We start from the raw sequence: 25,121 nt of genomic DNA, 5'->3' as shown, positions 1-25,121 counted from the left end.
ATGTGGAAGTTTCTCTTACCTGATGCTTGATTTTTATCTAGAATTAAGCTATTTATAATTAGGATTTGCTTTCCCAGTGATATTCTAAGTTACTACAACCTTTTTAATGAAATATTTAGCCTGAAATGTATGATATAGTCCTTTAAAATAAACACTTTTTTTATTGGTATTTTGCTATCTACTTGGCACAATCTGAGCCTCCAAATATATTTTGTGGCCAGTATTATATGAAATGATCCTGGTGCTGAAATTGCTTATGCTTTCTGATGTTCTTGTGGGCCACACTAGGTTTGGATTTGGTAGTATGGAGCAGGATTTGCAGCGACAGCAGTCTGTACAGATTTGTTCAGTGAATAGTGGGTCAAAACCTGCAGCTCATTTTTATTTTTTTTTATTTTTTTTGATGGCAGTCTGATGTCCCTATGAATGTCCTTCCTGTCCTGTCTTATGCGTCTGTGTTGAGGCTTCTGTTGGGTGACTATTCTTGGGCGCAAGGGCACATGGTTCTATGTTTGAATAAGAGACCATTTATTTTCTAAGTGTTGAGTGGAGGTTTCTTTAAGTGGCTTTAGTTAACAGATTAGCATGACAGTTTAAAATGAATCAAAATGAATGAATGAATGTTTGCATTGTATAAACACTGTGTGCCTGCATATAATAAAGACGTAGCACATTTTTGGAGAATGGTGAATTCAAGATGGCATCATAAAAAAAGCGTAGATAACTACCAGCAGCAGGGGAGATGAGGTAATTTATATTCCTTCAAAAACCACAAGCAGATAAATAAGTATTTTACTGTAAGAAACAATATGTGCTCCAAAAGTAGCTGTACCATTATCAAACTTGTACGAAGATCATAATATCAAATTTAATAAACAAAGAATAGACAAAATAGACAAATGTACGTTTAAAGAACGGACATTTTCTGGTTCTTGGCAGGCTTTAGTTTGTTTGTTTGCCTATTTCAGTGGTTCAGATGTTCAAGATCACATTAACTGATGACTAATTTGGTGCTAAAATCCACCAGTGCAGCACTAGGAAGCACTGAAATGCAATGAAAGTAAGAAACATTATGCCCAGGTTTTGCTGAATAACCTGCTCATGATCGCTCTCAGTGGATCCCAGGTGCATTCACAGACTTCATGTTTCCACTGTGTTTATTAGACTCAGTGGGTCCGGGCATTACCATGTGAGATTCCCTACCGGCAGACGCAACCGGCCCATAAACACACACATGTTGCGCTGGCTTGAACTCGGCTTCCTTGCGTACATGGGGTGTGGAAGTGTGTTTGGACCTAAGAGCCAGAACACTGGAGGGGTGAATCAGTGTGTGAAACATTCACATACTCCATGTTTCAGTTTTTATAGAGACTTGAGCACTTTTCTCATATGTAGGAACTTCACTGGATTAAAAAAAGGAGCGGTTAGCTATTAGTCAAACGAGATCCGCTAATTAAGTGGAACACTTTTTTCCCCCCTGCTTTCGATTAGGTTAAAGTACCCCAGCGCCCATCTCCCCTCTGCTCTCAGCTGCAAATAATTCTGATAATTTGGCAGTGGCAAAATTCCTATTCTAATTATGAGCCGTATTCTAATTCTGCAGCAGTAATTCTCTTTTACTACACCCCGAATCTCATCTCGCTGCTTTTTTCTCAATGAAACACATTTATGTGCATCTCGCCATGCCAGAAATGGGGAAATGGGCTTTCCTATAAAAGCTGGAGATGTGAAGATAATTATGGAAAAACAAGGCAAGATATAAATCTGCATTGTATTGTAAAATATTTGTGGAAAACAGTATGCAAGCGGCCAAAGAGGATGATATCCAAATTGAGCTGAAATGATCTGTGGCTTTGTGGGAAAAGAGAGTGTTGCTTTTAACAGCATTTGGGGACTGTTGGTTTAAACAGCACAATGACTATTGAATATTGGTCTATTTATTATGCGCTGGGGGCATTTTAAGATTTAAATTTGGATATATCACATCCAGTTGTTGACACACTAAAGCATCAAGTTACAGTGAATCTAGCTGATGCCACTGAGGCTGATGTGACCAAATTATATATGGCATGCATTATTTTACTGGCTGTTTCAGAAGTCCATGTTTATCTATAGCTGATTGTTGTGGCATACTTATCACAAACAGCCTTCATTTGCACCGAATATAGCTTGGTTTCAAAGGCACATGTAGTTCTATATGAATATGTGTAGCCATGTGAAATAGTGTTGTTCATATAGAGATATGAATGTTCTTATTACATGTCTGCGCTGCTGTTCTGTTCTGTATGATAACTCCAACCATTCAGAATAAAGGCCTGCTGTCTTTCTGCATTTGCTTCAGATCGTCTGACATCAAAGCTGCACTCCTCACTGTAAAGTGAACGTTATACGGTTGCCATCGGTTGCTTTAAACTCAACCCTGTAGAAAAGGTTATTAAGATATACACTTTGACTACACCAAATCTTACATTATGCTATCAATCATCACACACAGCTATTTTCAACCTATAACACATACAGACACAAACACTCTAATGCTTTGGAATACAGAATAGTTTCCCTTTTTTTCTTTTTCTATCTTTTTGTTTAATATAAAATCACCTCTGGTTTCATTTTACTCCTTCTTTAACACTTTATGTGACTCTGCCTGTCCACTGATGGAGGGGGTAGAAAGTGGCTCTGGCACATTTACAAAAACAATGTCTTTAATTCTGCAAATAAAGAAGATGTCCAGCTTTTAAGTGACTTCAGATTTTGAATCTGTAACTGAAGGCACAGATAGTTCCAAGGGTCATCAGGCCATAAATCAATTCCACCCTACTGCCTGTCCATGCTGCAAAAAACATGTAATGACCAGCTCCTCTGTATGCCACAATTAACACTGCTCTTATCTTACAATTTTTTTTTAACTGCTAAAACACATTTTCACCCCACCCTCCCCACCAAAAAAATTACATTTAAAATAAATTTCAAATACAAATAGAAACAAACAACATGCTAAATGCCTCATGATTCTTGCAAAATGAGGCACAGCATTCAAAATATCACAAAGGTCACATAAATAAATTATGGTTTAGTCAGTATAAAAGTAATAAAAAGTCTATGGAAAGTCTCCACAATTCACAGAAACAAACGTGTGTGTTTGTGTGTGTGTGTGTGTGTGCGTATGCATTCTCCTGATATCACAAATTATGTGGCTGGTTGAGATGAGCAATTTCTGTTTGTAAGCAATCAAATAAGAAGATTTTTACATGTCCATGTTGTGTCTTTAAAAATCTTCTTATTTGATTGCTTACAAAAAGAAATTGCACATCTCAACCAGTAACATAATTTGTGATATCACTCATGTCCATAATACAAACATAGAGGAATGATATGCAGGCCAAAGTGTAATTAGAATTCTAATCACAAACCCTTATTGGCAACAATAATATGAATTTTAAAAGTAACACCACAGATGAATGTAACACATTACCTTCCTCTTTTTTTTTTTCACATTTCAAGTACACGCTTTCATGTCACACTTTCTTTAAAACAAACCTCAAGAGATGGAGCTATGGCAATAAAAATCAGTTTTGTGGCAATAACAGATTTCACATTGCATTAGACATTTTCTCTAGAAAAGCCAGTCTGCGCAGGCGGCTAAAAATACATCTGTTCATATATCATTGATACGTTCATTAGAAAAGGGGATGCAAGTCAGGATTTATTTGCCGCGGTGGCGTAATGCGGCTTGACAGGGATGCGTCCCTGACACATTATCTCTGTCTAGTGTGCTGTGAATATACAGAGAGACAGTTTTGTGTAGCGTGGATCTTTTAGTGATGTAGATGGTATATTTCATATATCGGCAAGTTGTTATTGCTTGAACTTTTTATTATTACCATGTCTCATTTATTTCATCCTTAAGATGCATTGCTTGTTATATTCCTTATTTGTAAGTTGCACTGGACAAAATAGATGAAGAAATATAAATGAAGAAATATTTCAATAAACTGCTGTTATTTTAAACTTTCCATCAAAGAGAGACATTTTTAAATCGAACAAAATTAACAACAGTTATTTCAAGTTAATAACAGTTAATAACAACACACACACACACACACACACACACACACATATATATATAAACATTACATACACAGTCCCATACATGGAAGAAAACATTTTTCTCCTTTCAGGAATGCATCCATATTGTCCATGTCACAGCTAACAAAAATAGCAAAGGATTAATAACCATTAGTAACCATACACTTGACGTGTGTTTTTAAGAAATAACTCCATAAACGCTCATATAATCCAGTTCAATCAATGTTTATCTGTATAGCGTTTTTAACAATACATGTTGTTTCAAAGCAGCTTTACAGAAAATGTATGTTTCTTACAATATGGGATGTTGATTAAAATTTAAGTAAATTTGACATTTTTGTATTGCATTGCACTGGTAATATATAGTAGTCTTAAATTCCATCAGTTGTGTAATATTCATTGTATGGTGACCAAATATTTTAATGAAGTGATTATAGGTAGTATATATTTTATTAATGACAATCACACTCTTTAAGTCAGATGTTTTAAATTAAAAAGGAAGAATTGTGTTTTTCAATTTATTTTATCTAAATTTGAGCACATTAAATCCTCATAAAAACCTCTATTACTGCATTTATTTATTGTTTCGCACTGCTTACAGAATCAACCACATGTTTTTTTTTTTCTTTTTGTCCCCAGATCTCAGCACCACAACCAGCACAGGTCTGCCGCTGTGTGCTGTGGGACGGGCGAGAGAACACGTCTGGCAGTGCGTCTCCTCCCGTCACTGCTCGGTTTGTCCTGCCATCCACGTCCTCATCTGTCTCAGATCAGTCTGACCATTCTCCTGTTCAGCTTAATGTGGTTTCCCCGTCTGTACCTTCATTACTGCAGCCAGTGGCTCTTCCTGCAGGCTCAACACATCCCCATCAACAGGTGAGACATACGTGACCCTCCTCACAAAACAATCATTCGCAAACACACAGTGTCAAGCTCATCATTATTCTAAACACACAAATGCATGCAGAACTATTCCAGGAGAGGATATGCTGACCTTTACAAATGTCTACTTACAATAATTCACTGGAAACACACACTCAAATGCACAAATATGCATGCAGGTGATTCATGCACTGTTGTTGTATATGTCATGTGTGTGCATTTATATGCATGCAAACAAACGCACACACATGCGTAGTCTTTTACAAGACTTGTCTAAACTTTAACTACCTTATGAGGGGAAAGTCAGTTGATTTTAACATGCATGGGTACGGGCCTTTATGTGTGCATTATTTGGAAAGAATTTATCTTCTCTTATTGTGTGGACAGCATTTCATCATAAACCCTGTGTGATACCGCAGCGTGGTTTTATTTTGCATGTGGTGTTAATTTAATTTATCATCCAGGAGTCATTCAGTGAATATTCTTACGCACCAAGTTGTGTTGTTGCCAAACAAATCCGATCATTAAATCGAAGAAAACGACTTACAGAAGATAAGAGGAATGCAGAGAAGGACAGATGAGGGAGAAACAAGTGGAAAACAAAAAAAGCTGGGGTCATAGGCTCATGACACGTTCCACATGTCTGTCCATTTGTCCGCTGCGAGCGTTTCTCTACAGGGCTAGTGACCACAGTAGCGGTCAGAGATCAGCTGCAAACTGACAGCACACACACACACGCTCGCACGCCCCGCAGTCATTAGCGTCTCTCTCTCACTCTACCCCACGCACATTTCATTACCCCCAGCATTCTCACAAATACCACCCCCCTTCACTCCTACACACACAAACACACTCCAAAATCAGCACACAACCTTGCAGTGCCAAATGAGTCCCACCCGTCTACACAACAACATGTGTTCTGTGGATTTTATTGCACCACAAGCATGTGGAAAAACTCTTCATTACCAACACAGGTCCCGTTGTAAACGTTGGAGTGAGTTGTGTTAGGTGGCTAGATCTGTTGACGTAATTTACAGCATCCTAAAACAGAAAGAAAAAGTGCGTATTGACAATGGAATACAATTAGAGATCTGATTCTGTCAGAATAAAAGTAAATCAAATGCAATTGAGCCTTAAATGCACTGGAATCAAGCTGGATATTGAGTTAAAATAAAATTGAATCTCAGACTGAATAAAATATAGCAAAACTGAGTCAAGTTGGACTGAGTTTAATTGAATCAAATTTAAATTTGACTATCAATCAAAAAACACATCTTAAAAATTAAACCTTGATAAAAAGAGATATAACATGCAGTGAGTGTTGGAAAGTTTCACACGTTTTAAATGCTTGAGAGAATGCTAGAAAATCTGGAGTAGTGAACATGTGCAGCATAAATGGGCCGAACGAATGAAATGAAGAGTGCAAAAGATTCACAGGTAACGGTAGAGAGGGATTAATGAGCAGAGAAATGATGGTAGATTAGGAAAGACATGAAAATTTATGTAAAAAAAAAAAAAAAAACACTTGACATCAGCATAAATTCTTAAACATTTCATTTTGCTGTATTTTGTGCAGATTTAGTGAAGGTTCTAGGATTTCATCCTCAGGGGGGCTTAGCACTCACACTGTGAGAATGTGTTGCAAGATGATTCCATTGCCTCTTTGTAAATCAGCACCACTAGATTAGGCTACTATAAAGTCAAAAGTAGCATACCACTAAAACCGCTACCAAGTCAATATAAACATTTTATAAATTATATAATGATAAGAGTCAAATAACAATCCGCAGTTAAGTTCAAATTGGTTTACATCATCAGAAAAAAAAAAAGGTCATCATGTTGTTGTTATTAACAAGTATTTTATATTGACTCAGGACTCAACATTAAGGAGTTTTTCTACTGACCTGGTCAGGCCAGGAGATCAGATATTTTACTTGCCCTGCCAAAACATTCACTGGCCCTGCCTAAATAAATAAGTAAAGTTATTGCTTTCATTATTTTTTGACCTATGTAACCTTACAATACCGACAGTTTGTGTACCAGTGGAATTTCACAGTTCTCGACTCCAATTTAAGTTAATAGCAAATACTAATACTAGCCAAGTTAATATAAAGTTCAAACATTGAAGACAAGTAAGCAAGCTTCAGAAAACAAATAAAAAGCAATAGAACAAATAAATACAGAGCAACAAAGATACAAATGAAAAAAATAAATAAAATAATTTAGTACTGTAGAGTGCCTGTGAAAGCTGTATTACTGTATGAAGGAAATACACAGGTACCTATTAAAGCTACAGTAAGTTGCTTAGTTAAGAGCAGTGAGTAATCATCTCTTTTTCTTTTGTTATTTGATTAACATCATTAACAAAGAAAACAGAAGGCATAATGTATGTGGTTGTTGTCACTTTAAGATCTAATGTACATATTTGTTTATATTGACACACATCCAATATTTTCACATGGATATTCAGTATGAACTTTTTGGTACTCATATGTTGTCTGAGAGGTGGCTTTCTGCGCACACACACAGAAACAATTTGTCACAGTTAAAGGGGGGGGTGAAATGCTATTTCATGCATACTGAGTTTTTTACACTGTTAAAGAGTTGGATTCCCATGCTAAACATGGACAAAGTTTCAAAAATTAAGTTGTACCTTTGAAGGAGTATTTCTGTTCCAAAAATACTCCTTGCGGTTTGCCACAAGTTTCGGAAAGTTTTTTTCGAGTATGGCTCTGTGTGACGTTAGATGGAGCGGAATTTCCTTATATGGGTCCTAAGGGCACATCTGCCGGAAGAGCGCGCGCTCCTGTATAGCAGAGCACTGAGAGGCTGAGCACAGACGATTCACTGATCAGAGCGAGAGCGTCGCGAAATGTCACAAAAGGAGTGTATTTTTGGTTGCCAGGGCAAGACAACCCTGCACAGATTACCAAAGAAAAAACAGCATTAAGGGACCAGTGGAAGGAGTTTATTTTTACAGAGTATCAATGGAGTTGTGCAAGTGTTTGTGTTTGTTCCCTGCATTTCGAAGATGCTTGTTTTACAAACAAGGCCCAGTTTGACTACGGATTTGCATATCGTTTATTTCTTAAGGATAATGCAATCCCAACGAAAAAGGGTCACGATCGTGTGTTGGAACCACAGGCGGTGAGTAAGACTGCTTAAAATATCTCTGCCTCCTTGTTTGTGCGTCCGCCTCCCATGCCGGAGACCCGGGTTCGAGCCCCGCTCGGAGCGAGTCGTTGCTGCTGCTGCTCTCGTTCAGTTTCAGCCTCGGGATCTGATTCTGGATCATAAATATACGCTGAATCTGACTGTTAGCCATGGTTTGTTTTGGATGATGGTTTTGTCCTCACGATAATGTCACAGCTTCCAAACGCTCTCAACGCAAAAGCCTACTGGCGCTTGTGATTCTTTAGCTCCGCCCACACGTCACGCCTCCAGTCGGTGGTGTTTTTCCGGGAAAAATCGGTACAGACTATCTTTCTCTTATGAATATAATAAAGCTAAAGACTTTTTGGAGTTATGAAGGATGCAGTACTACTCTATAGGTACTCAAGATTAACAGGATATTGAGTGAAAACGAGCATTTCACCCCCCCTTTAAAGATAACAGCACTGAGGTCTCTGTCATGTCATCTAGCACTTTAATGGCTTAAATCACTTGAATGTTTAAACTGACAAGACTTAAACACAGGAAACAGAGGGTATACAGTATGTGGTTGTTGTCACTTTAAAATCTAATGCACATATTTGTTTATATTGACACACATCCAATATTTTCACACAAATATTCATGAAGAACTTTTTGGTACTCACATGCTGTCTGAGAGGTGGCTTTATATTAACAGAATATTAATCTCTTTCATGTCATCTAGCACTTGAATGGCTTAGATCACTTGATTGTTTCAACTGACAAGACTTAAACATATGTGAAAACTCTCTTTAGGAAGCAGCACTGGCCCGATCATTCAGTTATAATTATTATTATTATTTTATTTTTATTTTTTCATTATTGTTATAAATACATAAACATGACTCAGGTTTACTTTACATCCTGCCTAAGAACGGCTCATACTGTAATTTGGAATTATTTTAATTCACATATTCACAAATAAAAAATATTTTTTATTTGATTAACTTACATTTTGGACTAATCACCTTCTCATCATGTCTCTCTCTGGGCAGATTTTGGTTGGGTGCGCACACGGTGGATCTGGTCTATCAGGGTTCGCTGCTGTCTACCCTGGAGGAGGTTCTGCTGGTGCTGCTGGGCCCCCTGACCTTGAATGCAGCTACGCTACTGCTGCTCCTGATCAGATGGGGCTGTCAGCTAACGTTTGGCTCACCGCCCTCCTTCCTGTCAAAGTTTATCATGGCTGCGGCGGTGTGGACAGTGCTGGACCCTCTGGCGGTCTTTTCTGTGGATGCCGTCCTAGGGGTAAGTCACTTAAAATAACGTGGACACTTCTGCACTGTAAATAGAAGTTTCACATTATCTTAGCAAAGTCACTTTACAAATAAAACTGAATGTGAGGGCAGGGATGGGATAGACAGACTGTAGAGAGAAATGATTATTCAGGATTATAGGTGTATTTTTGGTTGGAAATATTAAATACTGCACTATACATAATGCTGAATAACAAAATATGAAAAAAAAACAAACAAACTAGAATCCGATATCACATAGACTATTTTACAGATGTCACTATTTGAACTGAAAAACCTAGGACCTAAGCTAGATAGATAGATAGATAGATAGATAGATAGATAGATAGATAGATAGATAGATAGATAGATAGATAGATAGATAGATAGATAGATAGATAGATATGCTGTATGATATTTCAATAGAAATTACATTAAGTCCTATGTGGGTCAAAAAAGATAATAGATACAATTATTTTGTTTATATATCATGTAATAAAAGTGTCTGCATTTCATTTAGTTACATTGAATATTCTTTTAGAGATATTATTTCTGTAAAAGTTATTATTTTTTTAAGCATGCACAAGTGTACTTCTTTCACAATGGTTAAAATAATGCTTCCCCATATTACAAGTAAAACCAAGAAAAAAAAAAACATATAATTTAATAATAATAATAATAATAATAATAATAATAATAATAATAAATGCGTATGTTTAAACTCCATATGTATTTAAAATGGTTTTAATGTTCCTAATGCTTTTATGTTTTTACATTTAAACAGAATAAATAATGGGACAATATGTTTGTGTATTTATGTTTTATATGGAAGAGAAAGTTGTGATTTTGTGAAACGTGTTTTGTTTGCTCAGCGTCTGTCCTACAGTGCAGAGGAACCGTTAGCAGATGCTGCTAAGCTGTACTGGCATTTCTTTCGGACTGAGCAGTCGGGCACAGCAGGCATCATCATCACACTCTTCTTGTACGGTGTCCACTGCATCCTCTCCTTCACCTTCCTTTATGTTTACTTCCTCAGGTAAAGAATCTAAAAAAAAAAAAAAAACAATCTAACAAACACAAAATCAAAAGTTTGTCAAATTCATTTGTAGTTGTTCTAATGTTTCACCTGCAATTTGTAACGTGCCCTTATGCCACTGCAAATTATTTTACATTTTGCCTAACTTCAAGCAGCCACTTCTGCAGCAGGCTTTGGTTCTGGAACTATTTTCCCAATCATTTACACCAAATGCATTTTTTGAAAAAAAAAAAAAAAAAATCTTGAACTAAGTCAAAGTTTTAATCAGAGTCTTGAACTGAACACAAGTAGCTCTCTAATTCACTTCAGAATTGTACACTACGTGCAGTATAGTGAAAATTAAACACTTCATTAATCACTAAATCATTTTGAGATACATTTTGGTTTAGGAATATAATTCTCTCTAGGAGTGTCATCCTGGATGAGCTCCAAATTTCATCAAACTGCAGCCAGAGACAGCAAGCAGGCCAGAACACATACATTGATGATGCAGTGTAAGTGCTTTAAAAATAAGCAAAGTTAAGTGGGAGAGAAAAAGCACCTGATGAAATGAGTGCAAAAAGTGGCCGCGAGAAGATCCTTTCCTCTGAACAGACCTAATTCAGGGCATTTATTTTATAGGAGAACTCACCTGACCTTGACGAGGCATTCTTCATTTGCCAGTTTTAATTGTACAAGAGGGAGAGAGAAAACAGAAGGCTGCTTGCAGGGCAGCCAAGCATGTCAGCAGAGGGATATATTAACATATAACATATATACCACACATTTATATTTAACAGAAAGCAACAAACCTTGTGTCATAAATGTAAATGACTTGACATTTAGGTAACAGCAGTTTTGAGTTTGTATATAGTAGGGGAAAGGTGACAATGTTGAGAAAAAATATGAAAAAAGGGATGCAAGATGAGAAGATTAAATGATTTTGACACAGTATTAGTTTTTTTTTTTTATTCAGCATCCAAGTAATAAATGATGTCTATCTTCAGAAAAGGAATTTCACAATACGAACCAAAACGCAGTTTTCACTTTGCCATTATTTTTCCTGTCAACTTGAGAGTTTGTGTGTGACCTTCCTGGTGGAAGTGTCAAAAGTGTCACAACACTGCAGTCCACACGATTCAGAGTCTGAGATTATGGCAGTGTATTTTCGGACAGGGAACCCCTGAGGGACATCCAGCCAATGAAGTCCTGTCCACCAGCACATAAGCATCATAAACAGGCCGTATCAAGAGCTTTCTGCTCATTACCGTCGTCTGACAGCCAAGTGTTGATGTAATGCAGTTTGATTTAATACTCCCATGAAATTAAAGAATAAATAATCAGAGAAATGACATGAAGATGAGCTGAAATCACCACAGGGTTTGTTAATATGCATGACAGACGTAATGAACATTGGGGTTTATGATTATATTACCAGGAACCAAATTGTGATGTGTTTTGAAATAATGACCACCAAGGATCATGTACAATAAAGTATATATATATATATATATATATATATATATATATATATATATATATATATATATATATATATATATATATATATATATATATATATATATATATATATATTATTTTTTTTTTATGTTCAAATTGCTGTTACTGGGCAAGATCATACTGCACAAAATCATATTAACCAAACATGGAAAACCTTTGATTTTAAGGCTAAATTTGGACCAACAAGTCAAGAAATGCATGTGTAAGATATAGATATGAAATCGACTGTTCATGGATTTCTTTTCATGTACCATCCCTGTTTTGAATATTTAGGTCTTTAATCACACAGACTGTAGCTTTAAGGACTGGAATTAAAACAAAGGACCCAAAACTGTAACAACCTGATTTTTCACTAATCAGTGTAGAATGGTCTCAGAGAAAGAGCTTTCATCTTGTTTCTCAATGGCTGGGCTTTTATCCCACACTGGATGGACGACATTAGGTGTCAGCTGTAGAGGCGGGTGATGTCTCATGCCAGTGCACGGTTCTAGGATGGCAGGGTTGGCGCGTCTAACATGGGTTAAAGCTGAAGGGTGGTTGTGCTGTGTGAATGTAGGCCAGCAGTCTGATTGTGAGTAGGCTTGCGCGTTTTTATGGGTTATCTGCTTCTATTCACTGTGTGGAGAGAAGCACTGACACAGTGCCTGACCTATTTCTAAAATAACGCCTGAGGCTACACGTATAGATAGAATGAACTGTTATCCGTTTTTAATTACATTTTAGCAAGCCCTGATTCACTCCCTGCAAAGCAGGAAAAAAACATTTTTTTTATTTTTCTTTCGTTTGTCAGAAAATATATAAACACAATCAGACATTTGATGCGGGACCACAGGTGAACTTGTTATTTTAAAATAAGAGGTGAATAGTGGCTCAACTAAAGTCTGTTTTAAAGCAGTGAACGGTGACTGAACGATTCTCCTCTTCAACATCTGGTCAGTTGAGAGGCTTTCAGGCTGACAGTCTCATTGGTTGAGAGGCAGATACTAGAATGTGCTAGTTTTCCTGGTTCTTTGTTTGATTCCTGATCCTTAAATTTCTTTGTGTTGAAATTTTGTCAGGAATATTTTGTTACAGGCAATTTTAAATGGTGAATGGCATTATTGTTCAGTGCTGTATCCTTCTTCAGAGTTCGGTATCTAAAACACTTCAAACACTAAAACCTGATGGTTTATGGGAAGTCTTTTTTTTTATTTTATTTATTTTTTTATTCATAGCTTTATATAACATCGGAAAAGTCCTTTAACTGTTGGCTAGACAAAACAACCAACAAACCCGCATTCTCTGGGACTGCTTGAACACCTTGCCATTAAGATGTATTTGAATGCCTTAAGTTATAATAGAAATGTACACACGCAATGTACTTACTGTATAACTGTTATTGCTACATGAGCGGGCTTTTCTGATAATGGTCCAGTGCTATTAGGATCAACTTGACTAAACACAGTCACTCTAATAGAAATTCTAATAAATATGTTTTAGGATGTGCCTAGTTCTGGGTTGTTTGACCCAGTGTTGTCATCTTGGGCCCAGGCTGATATTTTTAGCAGGTGGCTAAGAGCAGGACTGCAGAGTTCTACTGAAAGCATTTGATGAGGTGCACCTGAAGCTATGTCCAGACAGCACATCTGGAAATGTTTGATAAATAGCAATGAACATTTCTCACTTTAATTTACTAAGGGTCCATATTTGGGACTGGGAGTGGCAATGGAGCATTCACAGTGAATGTTTAGGACAGCCTTCCATAATCATAAAGACTACAAAAGAGCACACAAGCTGCCATGACCTTTGGAGTCTATGTGGTTCAGGGGGCAGGGTTTCATATTTTTTTGAAGCACCCCTGGGCGCCGCCATTGGCTAGCTAACCCCCACCTGCTGTTAGCTTTCCATGGATTCCCATTCATTTTGGCATCACTTTGACAGCAAATAACTTTACATCTGCAGCGTTTAAAGACTCCATTTGTCCATTCATTATTTCTAAAGAAACACGAAATTCAAAAAGGCCCCATTACCTTGAATCTTACGTTGTTGCCCCGTAGAAGGAGTTTTTGTAAAAAAAAAGTAGGCTAACGATTGCTTCATAACCTGCGACTCTCTGTCGCACAGAAGAGAAATTACCGTATGGACAGCAGGAGAAGCTCGCAGGCAATCTTTTACTGTCTATGAGGATATCTGGGGGACGTGGAGTCATGACGTCAAGGGAGAAGCCCATAGAGATTCCATAAAAGCAACGGGACAAAATTATTCAACAACGTCTGCAAGATTCGGTGGGGGATTCGGATTTCTCTTGGCACAGTGGTTAGAAGACTTACAGGTTGCTCACGTGACATTTACGTCATCAACCTCAGTTTGAGTCTGCACAGTACGCTCGTCCCCAAGAAGTGTGTGCTTCTAATTGACTTCACTTGTCTCCGTTGAATCCAATTGGGTCGTTGTGTCCATTTCTTTTACTGTCTATGATCTGGTTGAGGCCATCAAACTGACCTTTTTTTTTTTTTTTCTTCAAGGCAATGAACATGATTATCGAGTGATGATAGAGTTTACTGGAAGAACATTTCAGGGAATTACCAAGTTGGAGACATCTCTGGTTTCTGAAACTGAGGAGAAGGGTCATCATTATGGGCCTCCTATGATCATCCCAGATTCACTCACTGTTAGCAAATAAAGAACTTCCAGTTATTATTACACAAAGGATATTAAGGCATGACACACCAAGCTGACCTCCATTCAAATCAGATTTCTGGCTGATTGAACATGTTGAATCATGAGGTAGCCAGTGAGAGAGATCACTCTCAGCCTTCATGTTACCATCACTTCCATGAAAGAGATGTTGTGATATAATGAACATAAAGTAATGTTCAATAAATGTAATGTTACTAAAACCTACAAACATACTAAAGTCTGATTGCTAAAGCAAGTGAATATGGTGTTCTAAATATCCTTAGCCTGGAATTAGTGTAAACATGAAATTAAACGTGAATATACATTGGACTATTTGCCTCCTACTCAGTATGGCCAACTTTAACTTTGTAAGTTAATGCAAGATTTATAAACTTTCTGGCACCTTTAGTGACTTTCCCCACCAAAGAAGCCAACTGTGTTAACTGTGGCAGATGGTTAGGCCTAACAGTTGTTCTTGAGCACCCTGCAAAAGCTATAGCTAATGGCTAACTAGCCATTGATGTGAGAGGAAATAACTGAAACAAGTCCAGGACCTTTTTGGACAACATTTTTTAATTCCTTAGACTTGTTGGTATAGCCCCACTAGCCCAAGGATGGTTCAGTGAGTGGCTGAGAGGAACAATGTATTCGGTTGACAAATTCAAACAAATGTAAAGTGCTGACAGTAGGCAGAATGTAAATACAACGTAACAATGACAAGAAAGTGCTAATTAATCTACGGTGCCTTTTAGTGACATTTATTAACATTTTGTGCAACCTATAGCTCCATTGAAAATAATTGCCAATCAGTTGGCCTAATTTCAGAAGACCTGGTGACCTTGCACTGGTGCCAAGGTCCCCTTGAAACATATCAGGGCCACAATCAACACAGTGATCACCTGACCCCACTACCATGGACCAACTGCCCCACTACATAGCCTGACTTTTGAAAATAAACTTTTTTATAATAATAATAATAATAATCTGCTTTCATCTTATCCTAGGTCCTGTACACACAGAGATTTTTTCACAGAGAAATGTATATCATATCAGCGTTTCACCCAGACAGATCCTGCATTTTGGGAGCCTTAAACTGCTATTTTGTGAAACCAGGTCTCGGATATATCTGAAAACGACAACTTTATGTTTTCATGTGTACAGCCAAACTGTATATTTTGAGAAACGATGATGTCATCACCCCACATTTCAACCCTAGTCAGACACCGCTATGTCACATAACAGCAACAACAACAACAATGGCGGACTACATGCTTGTGTTAATGCTGCATGAAGCTACTGAGCCTATTAGCTTTACTAAATTTACTAGCTTTTCTTGTTGTTGTGTTGAGTTTGTATATAGCATACAATGTTTATGTGCATGGTCCAAGTCTTCTTCTCCATTTTTGGTGTATCTCTGTGGCAGAATTACAGCACCACATAATGTGCTGGCAAGTATACTACATCGTTTTGAGCCAGTTTCAGTGGTTTCATGAGTACAATGATATTTCTTGAGACAATGCCATGCTTACAGAAGAAAAAGGAAAAAAAAAGATAAAATAGGAAAATAGGTCTTTGTGTGGATGACCCCTTAGTCATCTTAAGCCAATTATTGATTTATATCTTTATTTAAAAAATACTAAATTCCATCATGATTCTACATTGTTTATTATAAATTCCTGACATACAGTCAGAAATATGATTTTGAATACATATTGATTCACATTAAGACATTTACTAAATACATAATAGAATATGTGTACTCTGGCAATATCATTATTTTTTTTTTTTTCATTTTGATCTTAAATGAATGGGTTATCATCATTCATGCATACTTAGGTCATGTGCACATGCCATAGAAAAGCAATCATCACACGCTTTTTTTTCCCTTGGTAGAATGATGGATCGTTACATTTCACAAAGCCATACTGCTTTTCATCCTTTAAACTTTGCATGGTAGATGTTTCACTTTCTGGAGTGCTCATTACCCTTTTGAGCGAGAATAATCTCTTTTCCGCAGTGGAGGGTCAAGACATTTTGAAGAGAAGCCAAGCTGTGTGTTTTCACGCCAGATGATTCGTGCACTGACTAAGAGTGATGTCTGAGTAGGTGCCACCTTAAGACTAAATATCAATAACCATTCTGTAGTGGTCATATGAATCACAACTTCCTCACCAGACATAGATTCAGATACCTCTATAAGCTCAGCTTCTTTGAAGAATGTTAGGATCTAGATATGATCTGAAAAGACAGCCTCCCCACAAAAACACAAGCAAACAAGCCTCCTACACTGTCTTAGAATCCAACATTCAATGCACCTTCTCTGTGAGGAGTGAGAGAGGAGGCTTTATTTGATATTATTCAGAAGTTTAAGACCCACTAGAGGTCCAAAACATCAGAGTAGAATGTAGGGAAGAAGAAAATACCAGAATTTGTTAAATGGATTTAAAAAAAAAAATGAAAATTCTGTCATCATTTACTCACCCCATTGCCATACCAACCCTGCATGAGTTGCTTTCTTGTGTTGAACATAAATGAAAATATTTTGAAGAATGCTGATAACCAAACAGTTTGATTTCCATAGTAGGAAAACAAATACTATTAAAAATCAATGAAACCACCAACTGTTTGATTAGCAGCAATCTTCATAGTATCTTATTTTATGTTCAACATAAGAAAGATACAGGTTTGGAACGACATGAGAGTGAGTAAATGATGACAGAATTTGCATGTTTGGGTGAACTATCCCTTTAACAAAGGTGTCAAACCTAGACTAGAGTCACTTCTGTTTTGCTGGTTTGACATTGATGGGTCAGGCCTGCTTTTCTGCCGAGCTGAAGCTCATCAGAATTTCACTCTGTTGGAAAGGTCAGATGAGCTGTTCGTCAGACGTTAACAGCCTTGACAGCAAAATGACCAGGATGTGACAAGGTGGCATAAAACACGTTTTAACTCTGAACCTCTATCCTGCAACTTTTTGTCGAACGAAGAAATAGTTTGCTGATCATCAGGTCATCTTTACAGGCTGCCCATGCCATTGAAACCCTTTAACCCGTATGAAACAAAAATATATTGCAGTATATTGGAAAATATCATGTAATATATTAGGCATATATTCTTATATATTGGATTTAATATTTATATTTTCAAATCATTTGTATATTTTGCAATATATTATATAATATATGTATCATCAATATATTATTAAATGTATTCAAATATATATTAGAAAATACAAAGGGAAAATAATATATTACAATGTATCACAATATATTTTAATGAATATATTGGTAAATATATTTTCCTTTCGTAAGGGAATAGTTGCTAAATTCTAATAATATGTGAGAAACGGATGGAAACATTGGTTAATATTCTTTAGGGTCTCTCAAATATAATTTGTACTTGTGTTTGTTTTTTTGTTTTTGTTTTTTTAAAAAGTCACCTTTACGAGCAGAAGACCAATATTAACATCACCAACACCAAATGCCACTGGTTCCTTCATTTTACATGACCAATATAGATTTAAAATATAGTTTTCTTTTTTTTTTTTTTTTTTTTTTGGAGCTTGGTGCTATAAATTAATAATTTTACCAAACCTTTCCTAACCTTCTACTTCTTTTAACAGACTTCACAATGATGGGAGACTATTAGATATCTACCAGCGGCTCCACAGCACTGAGGGAGCATTCTTTGTTCCACATGACATGGAGGTTTCCAACCAGGAGCTCAATTACATTGTAAAGAAGGCAGAGCAATGGAGAGGCTTCAATGGAGAGAGACGTAAGGTAAGTCTGAGGAAGTTCTTACCTGTGTACGGTGGTAACAACCAGCGCTAAACACTGGTCGAGAGAGAATATATTTTTGCATCAAGGCGATCCAGCTGTCATGGGCTGCATTGCCACACAACGCCTGAATGTTGCAAAGCTCTGCTCAAGTCTTAAGTGCTTAATTGGATTAATGGCTGTTTTAAAGGAGATGGGCAAAATGGTAGTTGATACTAATCCATCAGATTGCCTCTGCAAAAGATTTCTGTCTGTTTGATGGCTCATAGATGCCCGCTAGCATTTGTGAGTCAGAAAGCCTTTGTGAGGGTTTTCAGAAATGGACTGTCACATTGAACTGTTCACTGAGCTTTCTAATATGCATTATAATTAACATAAAATGGATTCAAAGGATATAACATTATTATTTCAAATCATTCTGTTTTCTTTAGTTACATTTGTGAATGCCAAAAAATTTGTCACAGAGGTTTTTAGCTAGTCTAATTAGTTGGGGCTAATTATCCAAAAAGGAATTCGGCTTGATTAATCCACGGAAATCAATTTCCAGCAATATTTCATTAAGAAAAAAGACTGCTCAATCAACAGTGGCACGCATGAGGACACACACTCAACACACATACACTGAGTTCACAACTTGGGTGGCAACTCCTCTTTAGTGCTCTTGATGAAGAAATGTTATTGGTTTTCAAACAAGTCATTAAAAAGGAATTCTGCAATTCCTAGCTCAAATCGTAGACTTTTGCAAATCATGTTATTTTTGCAGCCCTTTGCAATGACCCCTGTTTATGTTTTAGATTCAAAAAGTACTGCTACAGCTGTGGAAATATTAGTAATGTAGGTGCTACTAATTGGATGCAGTTGTTTAGATTGTAATTAAGAAACAGCATCGTTTAGCCAACACACTTGCAGAATCTTTTTCGAGCTAGAGCCGTCTCCATCCCAGAACCGCAGTCATAACCTCCTCTCTCATATTGGCCCTAATTTGCCGTTATTGAACTGATAAAATGCTAACACATTAAACACATTCGCCAGCATGATGAAAATTTAGGGTTATTGCATTTCACAATTTTTACATTATTCAGGCTGACGATTTTTCATTTAAATAAGACGGGCTAGGCTATTATTTCATAATTATTGTGGCAATTTCTCTATGCAAAAAGGGTCACTTTCCCAACTCAGCAAAGACATATCCCTATTAAACTAATTTGCCTACATGCAAATTTTTGTCATTTTTCCCTCATTAACTATTTATCAACACAGTAGAAAAAATATATGTTGGAGGGGAGGGAGCAGCTAGACAGTGCTGAAACTAATATTTTGCAACTATAATGATTTTTTGCATCCTTAATTAGATAGAACATGCTTGATATGATTAGGCCAGGATGTAGTAGTTTTCATTAAAAATAGATTTCAGAAACTGTATTCCAAAGGTTCTCTCACAATTAAATAATGAATCCGGCACATTCCTTATTATGGACCCAATTAATATCGCTGAAAGAGGCATGATTTTAATAACAAGAGGCCACGAGGCCTTCATTAGCAGAGAATGGGGGTGGAGAGAGCATAGACAACATTTACAGGTACAGACAGAGCCACAGGACGCTTGGAAACTTGAAAAGTTTTAGCAGCTCATGGGCTGTGGCCAGTACTGTACATGTGCTGATCATTTCCAATGAATATTACAATTTTGCCGTAACTGACATAATTTGTCTTGGCCTCGGCACATCAAATATCAACTAAATATCATCATTACAATAAATATAATTTATCTCTCCTTTTTTAATGCATTTTGCATATTTAATAGACTTTAAAACATTAAAAAGTGACTACAGTGTCCTGGTACATTTTATTTGAAACTGCTATCCTATATATTTTTCTAATGTCTGTACAATTGTTACTGTACATGAACATTTTATGAGCTCATGATAATTAAACTTCTTTTATTTTATTATTATTTTTATTTTTTTCAGACCATGTCATCATATGAATGGATGGAACAGAAAAAAAAATGACACTCTGATTTACTCTGACACTGACCAAAAATAAACATTCAAAATAAATTTTTACGTAAATGAGATTCCATGTAATTTGTCATCTAGCCTATATTAGGTTATTAAAGCCAATAATTTGCTAATTTTAAGTAACTTGATTCCTGATATGAAGCACATTTTTCTTTATAGAGTAAAGAAACCGTTCTGACACTAAAACAGTTATGGGTAATTTATCATTAATGTAAGTTTCTTTTTCCGAGCACTATAGCAATAAAACAATCCACAATAAATAATTTTGCACGTGGCCTGGCTTTATTATTATCAAATTATGTATGCTTCAATGGGCCATCATAAAAAAAAAAAAAAAAAAAATACTAATCTGATTTTTTACTCTTTAATTAACTTCCTATTAAAGCTTATTTCCTTCTAGGCCATGAGATCAGCATTACTACATTAGTAACACATTGTCATACTAGCATTCAGACCCCACTGAATAAAAATAAACGCTTGCACACACAGTATGGATGGCCACACTGTAGGTTGTGGGTCTTTTGCTGAGAAACATTTCTATGGTGGTGATTGCAACCACATAGGCTTTATGTTCTAACTGCACTCCTATAGAGTGTAGCCTATGTCTAGCGAAGGGGCCTAAAGTCAAAATGTGTGGATAATGAGCTCATTAATTATGTATAGGCACTGCTGCAGATGGACCTCATTAATTGTATGCCGTCACCTTCTTGATTACTGTACCTGGAAGGGAGGTGCTAATGTCTGCCGTGCTTAAGCAGGTAACGCAAACTGTTTTGTCACCGTCTGTGTGACAGTGACAGAGGAGTCCGGCGTCGCCGTAATCTTCTCCGTAATTCACCAGAACGTTACGCTAATGGCTGCTGATAGCCCTGGAGATGTTTTCGCTACTGAATCGCATCGAGATTTGCACTCTGTCGTGCTATTTGTCTCCACATGTCTCAGTAATGTCTTTCCACGGGCTGAATTTAAGGAACACCCTAGGTGCTTTGCAAAACAACTGACAGGGGGCCCAACCTGTCGCAGGAAGGAGAACACACACATTGAAGATCTAATGACGAGCAGACTGCCGCTGTCTTCCTGTGCACCCCCCACCACTCATCTCTCTGTCTCTCCGTCTGTAATTATTAAGACGGAGGTACATGGGACCTCTTCATGCTGTTGCTGTAGTCCAATTCTGTGACATCAAATAACTCACTCCAAACTTTCTCTCTCTACAGTTACCTTTGCTCAAATGATTAAATACTGTCACCTATATGCAGTATTTAAGAGTTGGAAAACAAATACTGCATTCACAATTAAAATTCCCCTACCTTTATGATATACTGTGAAAAAATGACAGTACGAGTGATTTATTTGTAATTATGTATTTTACCAAAATGGAATTATGCTGCTTTGCATTAAAGGAATAAAATACATTTTCATTATTTAAATGTTGAACTGTTAAACTGTGGTGCATTTTTGATAAAGCAGAAACAAGCAAATGCAGCCTTGTGAAGTGTAAGAGACTATTACAAAAAACACACAAAAAAAAAATCTTACTGACCCTACATTTTTTACTTGGAAATATATATATTACATAATTACAATTAAAAGACACTGTATTACTAAATAACCACAAATACAGTTAATTTACTAAATATTTAAATATTGATCTGCATTATAATAAGCAGAATTTTTAGGATTATTTTGCGTGCTACACTGTCACATTTCAAAATGTTGTATTTTATTTTTATTATTATTATTATTATTTTTTTTTTATTTATTTATTTTTTTTGTCCCATATACAATTTATGGCTTTTTCCAAAATGATCAGCTTTAGTTCTCACCTACAAAAGCTGACTAGTGGCCCATGACCGGCAAGCTCCGGAGACACTGTCAGGCAACAATGGGCCTGAAAAAGCCTTGAAAAAATACCCAAAACAGGAACATAAACACTGAAACGAAGGGGGAAGCTGCCCAGAATCTGCCCTGATATAGGAAGGGTCACAGGAAGGCACCTGCAGCCCTCCCCCCTCCACTCCGTCGGCCTGTTTGCTTGCATTAGTTCTGAAAGCCGCTTCTTCAATTACAGGAGGCTATTAGTGGACAGTGCACAGAGGCTGCAGGGCCCCAGGCTACAGCGGCACAGCCACACAACAGAGCTCAATACGACATGACTGCAGAGGGGACACGCCTGCCATGCAGAAAAGGTCAACGGCTTTCGGTGGGCAGCAATGTGTGAAAGTGTTGCAGTCACACAATGGTTTGGGAAGAGAGAGACACCAGTCTGGATTTGCGTGGAAGCCCCTCAGATTTTTTCTTGGCTAATTTATTGCTTTGGTGTGTTTATAAAGCTGGTATCTTATTCAACATCTTCATTTTGGTCACTTTTTTATGGTCACGGTTAAGTCTGGATTCTACTATGGATGGGTAATCAGTAAAAACAGAATCTTAGCAAGTGAGCAAGAGTTAGTTCACTCACGCGCTCTGAAAACATGGCAGCACTATGATTGTTTTTACACAGCGCTTGTTTTCCACATACCAGTTTGGTCGTTGGTTGTATCAGAGATGGACGTTTCTTTTAATTTTATCCGAACATATTGCACACGGTCAGCTGTCAAAACAATTGCAGCTGGGAGTTTGAAATTGAGTCCACATGTTAAAACTCATATAGATCCTGTAATCTCTCTCTCTCTCTCTCTCTCTCTCTCTCTCTCTCTCTCTCTATCTCTCTCTCATAATGTAAAACAGAAGGAACAACTTGGATGGTCAGTAAGTCAGTGAACATAGTTTAAAGTTGCAGCACAACAGGGATTTTTTTATTTTTATTTATTTTTTTATTTTTGAATTTTTGAAAAAAATAGTTTTTAGGCAACAACTTCAACTGATTGTATCTATCATGCAACAGAGCCTGAAAACAGATGTAGTGTATTGCTAAAACAACAGTCAATTAGAATTAGGCACATATATGGGATAATGCATGGCTAGTTATGCATCAAACAATTTTAATGCATTACGTGAAGGCCAAGAACCACCCGATGCTATGTTTTTGGCCTCCACGAACAAGCTGGAATCAATACAGTTGGACAATTATTAATGTATTTATTTATTTATTTTAGACTGACACTTAGGTATCTATCTATCTATCTATCTATCTATCTATCTATCTATCTATCTATCTATCTATCTATCTATCTATCTAATTGTTTTAGTTTTAGTTTTAGCTATGATAACCCTTCCTTAAATACTGTAAAGAACAATTGTTTATTTAAAGTTGTATTCATAATAAATTAACTTTACAATTATTTAATTACCTTTAACAATTTAACAGGATCTGGTTTGTGTTGTGTCTGAAAACACCCCGTAGCTATAGTAAAATTACTGTAATGCACAGTTGTGTGTTCTTATTGCTTTAACAAAGTGTTAAGGTGAAGGAGTTACATTTTTTAATTTGTGAAGCAAATTTTCAACACGCTTACAATTTGTATCTATTTTATTTTTTTAGTAAATTGGTCACTTATTCTCATTTGTATGTTATTATATGATCTACTTACACCCCACTGATGCTTAGTTTTTTTTTTTTTAATCACACTTTTCTGTACGAGTCAGTCGTCAGGGTATTTTTTGGTAGTCAACAAGGACAACAAAGGATCAGTGTAGACACAGTCTTTAATCAATGAGTCAAAATACGGAGGAGAATAACAAGAAACTCAGAGATACATATTCAGGAAACAAACAAAAGTAAATACCTTAGTATTTACCTAAATACCTTAGGTAAATACCTAAGTTGACACAGGTGAAACTAATTAGCAACTAGCAACTAACAAGGGGTAATCAAGAACCAAACTGACATGGGACATAGGAAACCGAATGAGAGGAATGAAATAGCAGCTAAACTAAACATAAACATTACACCACCTTGTAATATATTTATTTTCTCATGATATCTTTTGTTCTGTTGAAGATCCAATCTGTAAATTAAAACCCAAATGAATCACTCTGATTGGTTTTTAGTTTTTAGCCAGTATAGTTGCTGATCCTCAAGTAAATCTATGAGCAGATTGGTGCATGCAAAACCATTTTTAATATGAACGTAAATATCCCTGACTCTCTCCCCTCCAAACAAACCTCGAAAAAGTTTCACTTCCAGGCATTAGTGCTTCATGCAAGTCGCTGTTTCCTTTCCGGAGTTGTTTATGGATTAAATGGGCTTTTTAAGCATTTATAAAAGCAGATTAGTAACAGTGAATTATGCAGATGCATGAAGCAGATTATCCTGAGCTCAGATACTATCTCCTCTTTATCTGTCTCTGCTTGGAGTCTGAAGTTAAATATTCATGCCTGTTTAGTTTATAAATCTCTCTACCAGCCCAGTTTCAGTCAAGCACACGTCACAGTAGATTGGCATTACATTAGCATGGGTTCATTGAGGTAAATGAGTTGCGCTGTCAGAAGAGCGCTCACTCTGTCCGCTGCTAACAAGCAATAAATAAACAATACAAATGATCTTGAGATGACTCATTTTGTACGTTCTGATGTTCAGCAGTTGTTTGTCAAGTCTGTGGGAGCAGTAGGGCAGATATAAAACCATTCCACAGCCATATCATACTCGAGCACTGCAGATTCATGTTGCCCTAATTACACAAACAGCATGCTCTACCATGCGTGCGGTGATAATGCACAGAACATGCAGCCAGAGAAACCCATTCAGAGAAATCTCAATGAATCAATATTATAGTTTTGCATAGAA

The 25,121-nt window shown here is 36.7% G+C and overlaps 1 protein-coding gene across 1 annotated transcript in view; it reads left to right on the top strand.

Moving 5' to 3' along the window:
* Window positions 1-25,121, top strand: part of ofcc1 (orofacial cleft 1 candidate 1) — a 79,474-nt gene that overhangs the window by 39,858 nt on the left and 14,495 nt on the right. The window contains exons 14-17 of the mRNA XM_026200818.1: window positions 4,729-4,965; window positions 9,159-9,411; window positions 10,271-10,434; window positions 18,215-18,374. Coding sequence (XP_026056603.1) covers window positions 4,729-4,965; window positions 9,159-9,411; window positions 10,271-10,434; window positions 18,215-18,374 — 814 coding nt within the window. The remainder of the gene's footprint in view (window positions 1-4,728; window positions 4,966-9,158; window positions 9,412-10,270; window positions 10,435-18,214; window positions 18,375-25,121) is intronic.

The sequence above is a fragment of the Carassius auratus genome, chromosome 24 (genome assembly GCF_003368295.1).
Source record: "Carassius auratus strain Wakin chromosome 24, ASM336829v1, whole genome shotgun sequence".
In the NCBI taxonomy this organism is placed as follows: Eukaryota; Metazoa; Chordata; class Actinopteri; order Cypriniformes; family Cyprinidae; genus Carassius; species Carassius auratus.
Note: the sequence above shows the minus strand (reverse complement) of the source record. Positions and strands in the feature narration are given on the sequence as shown.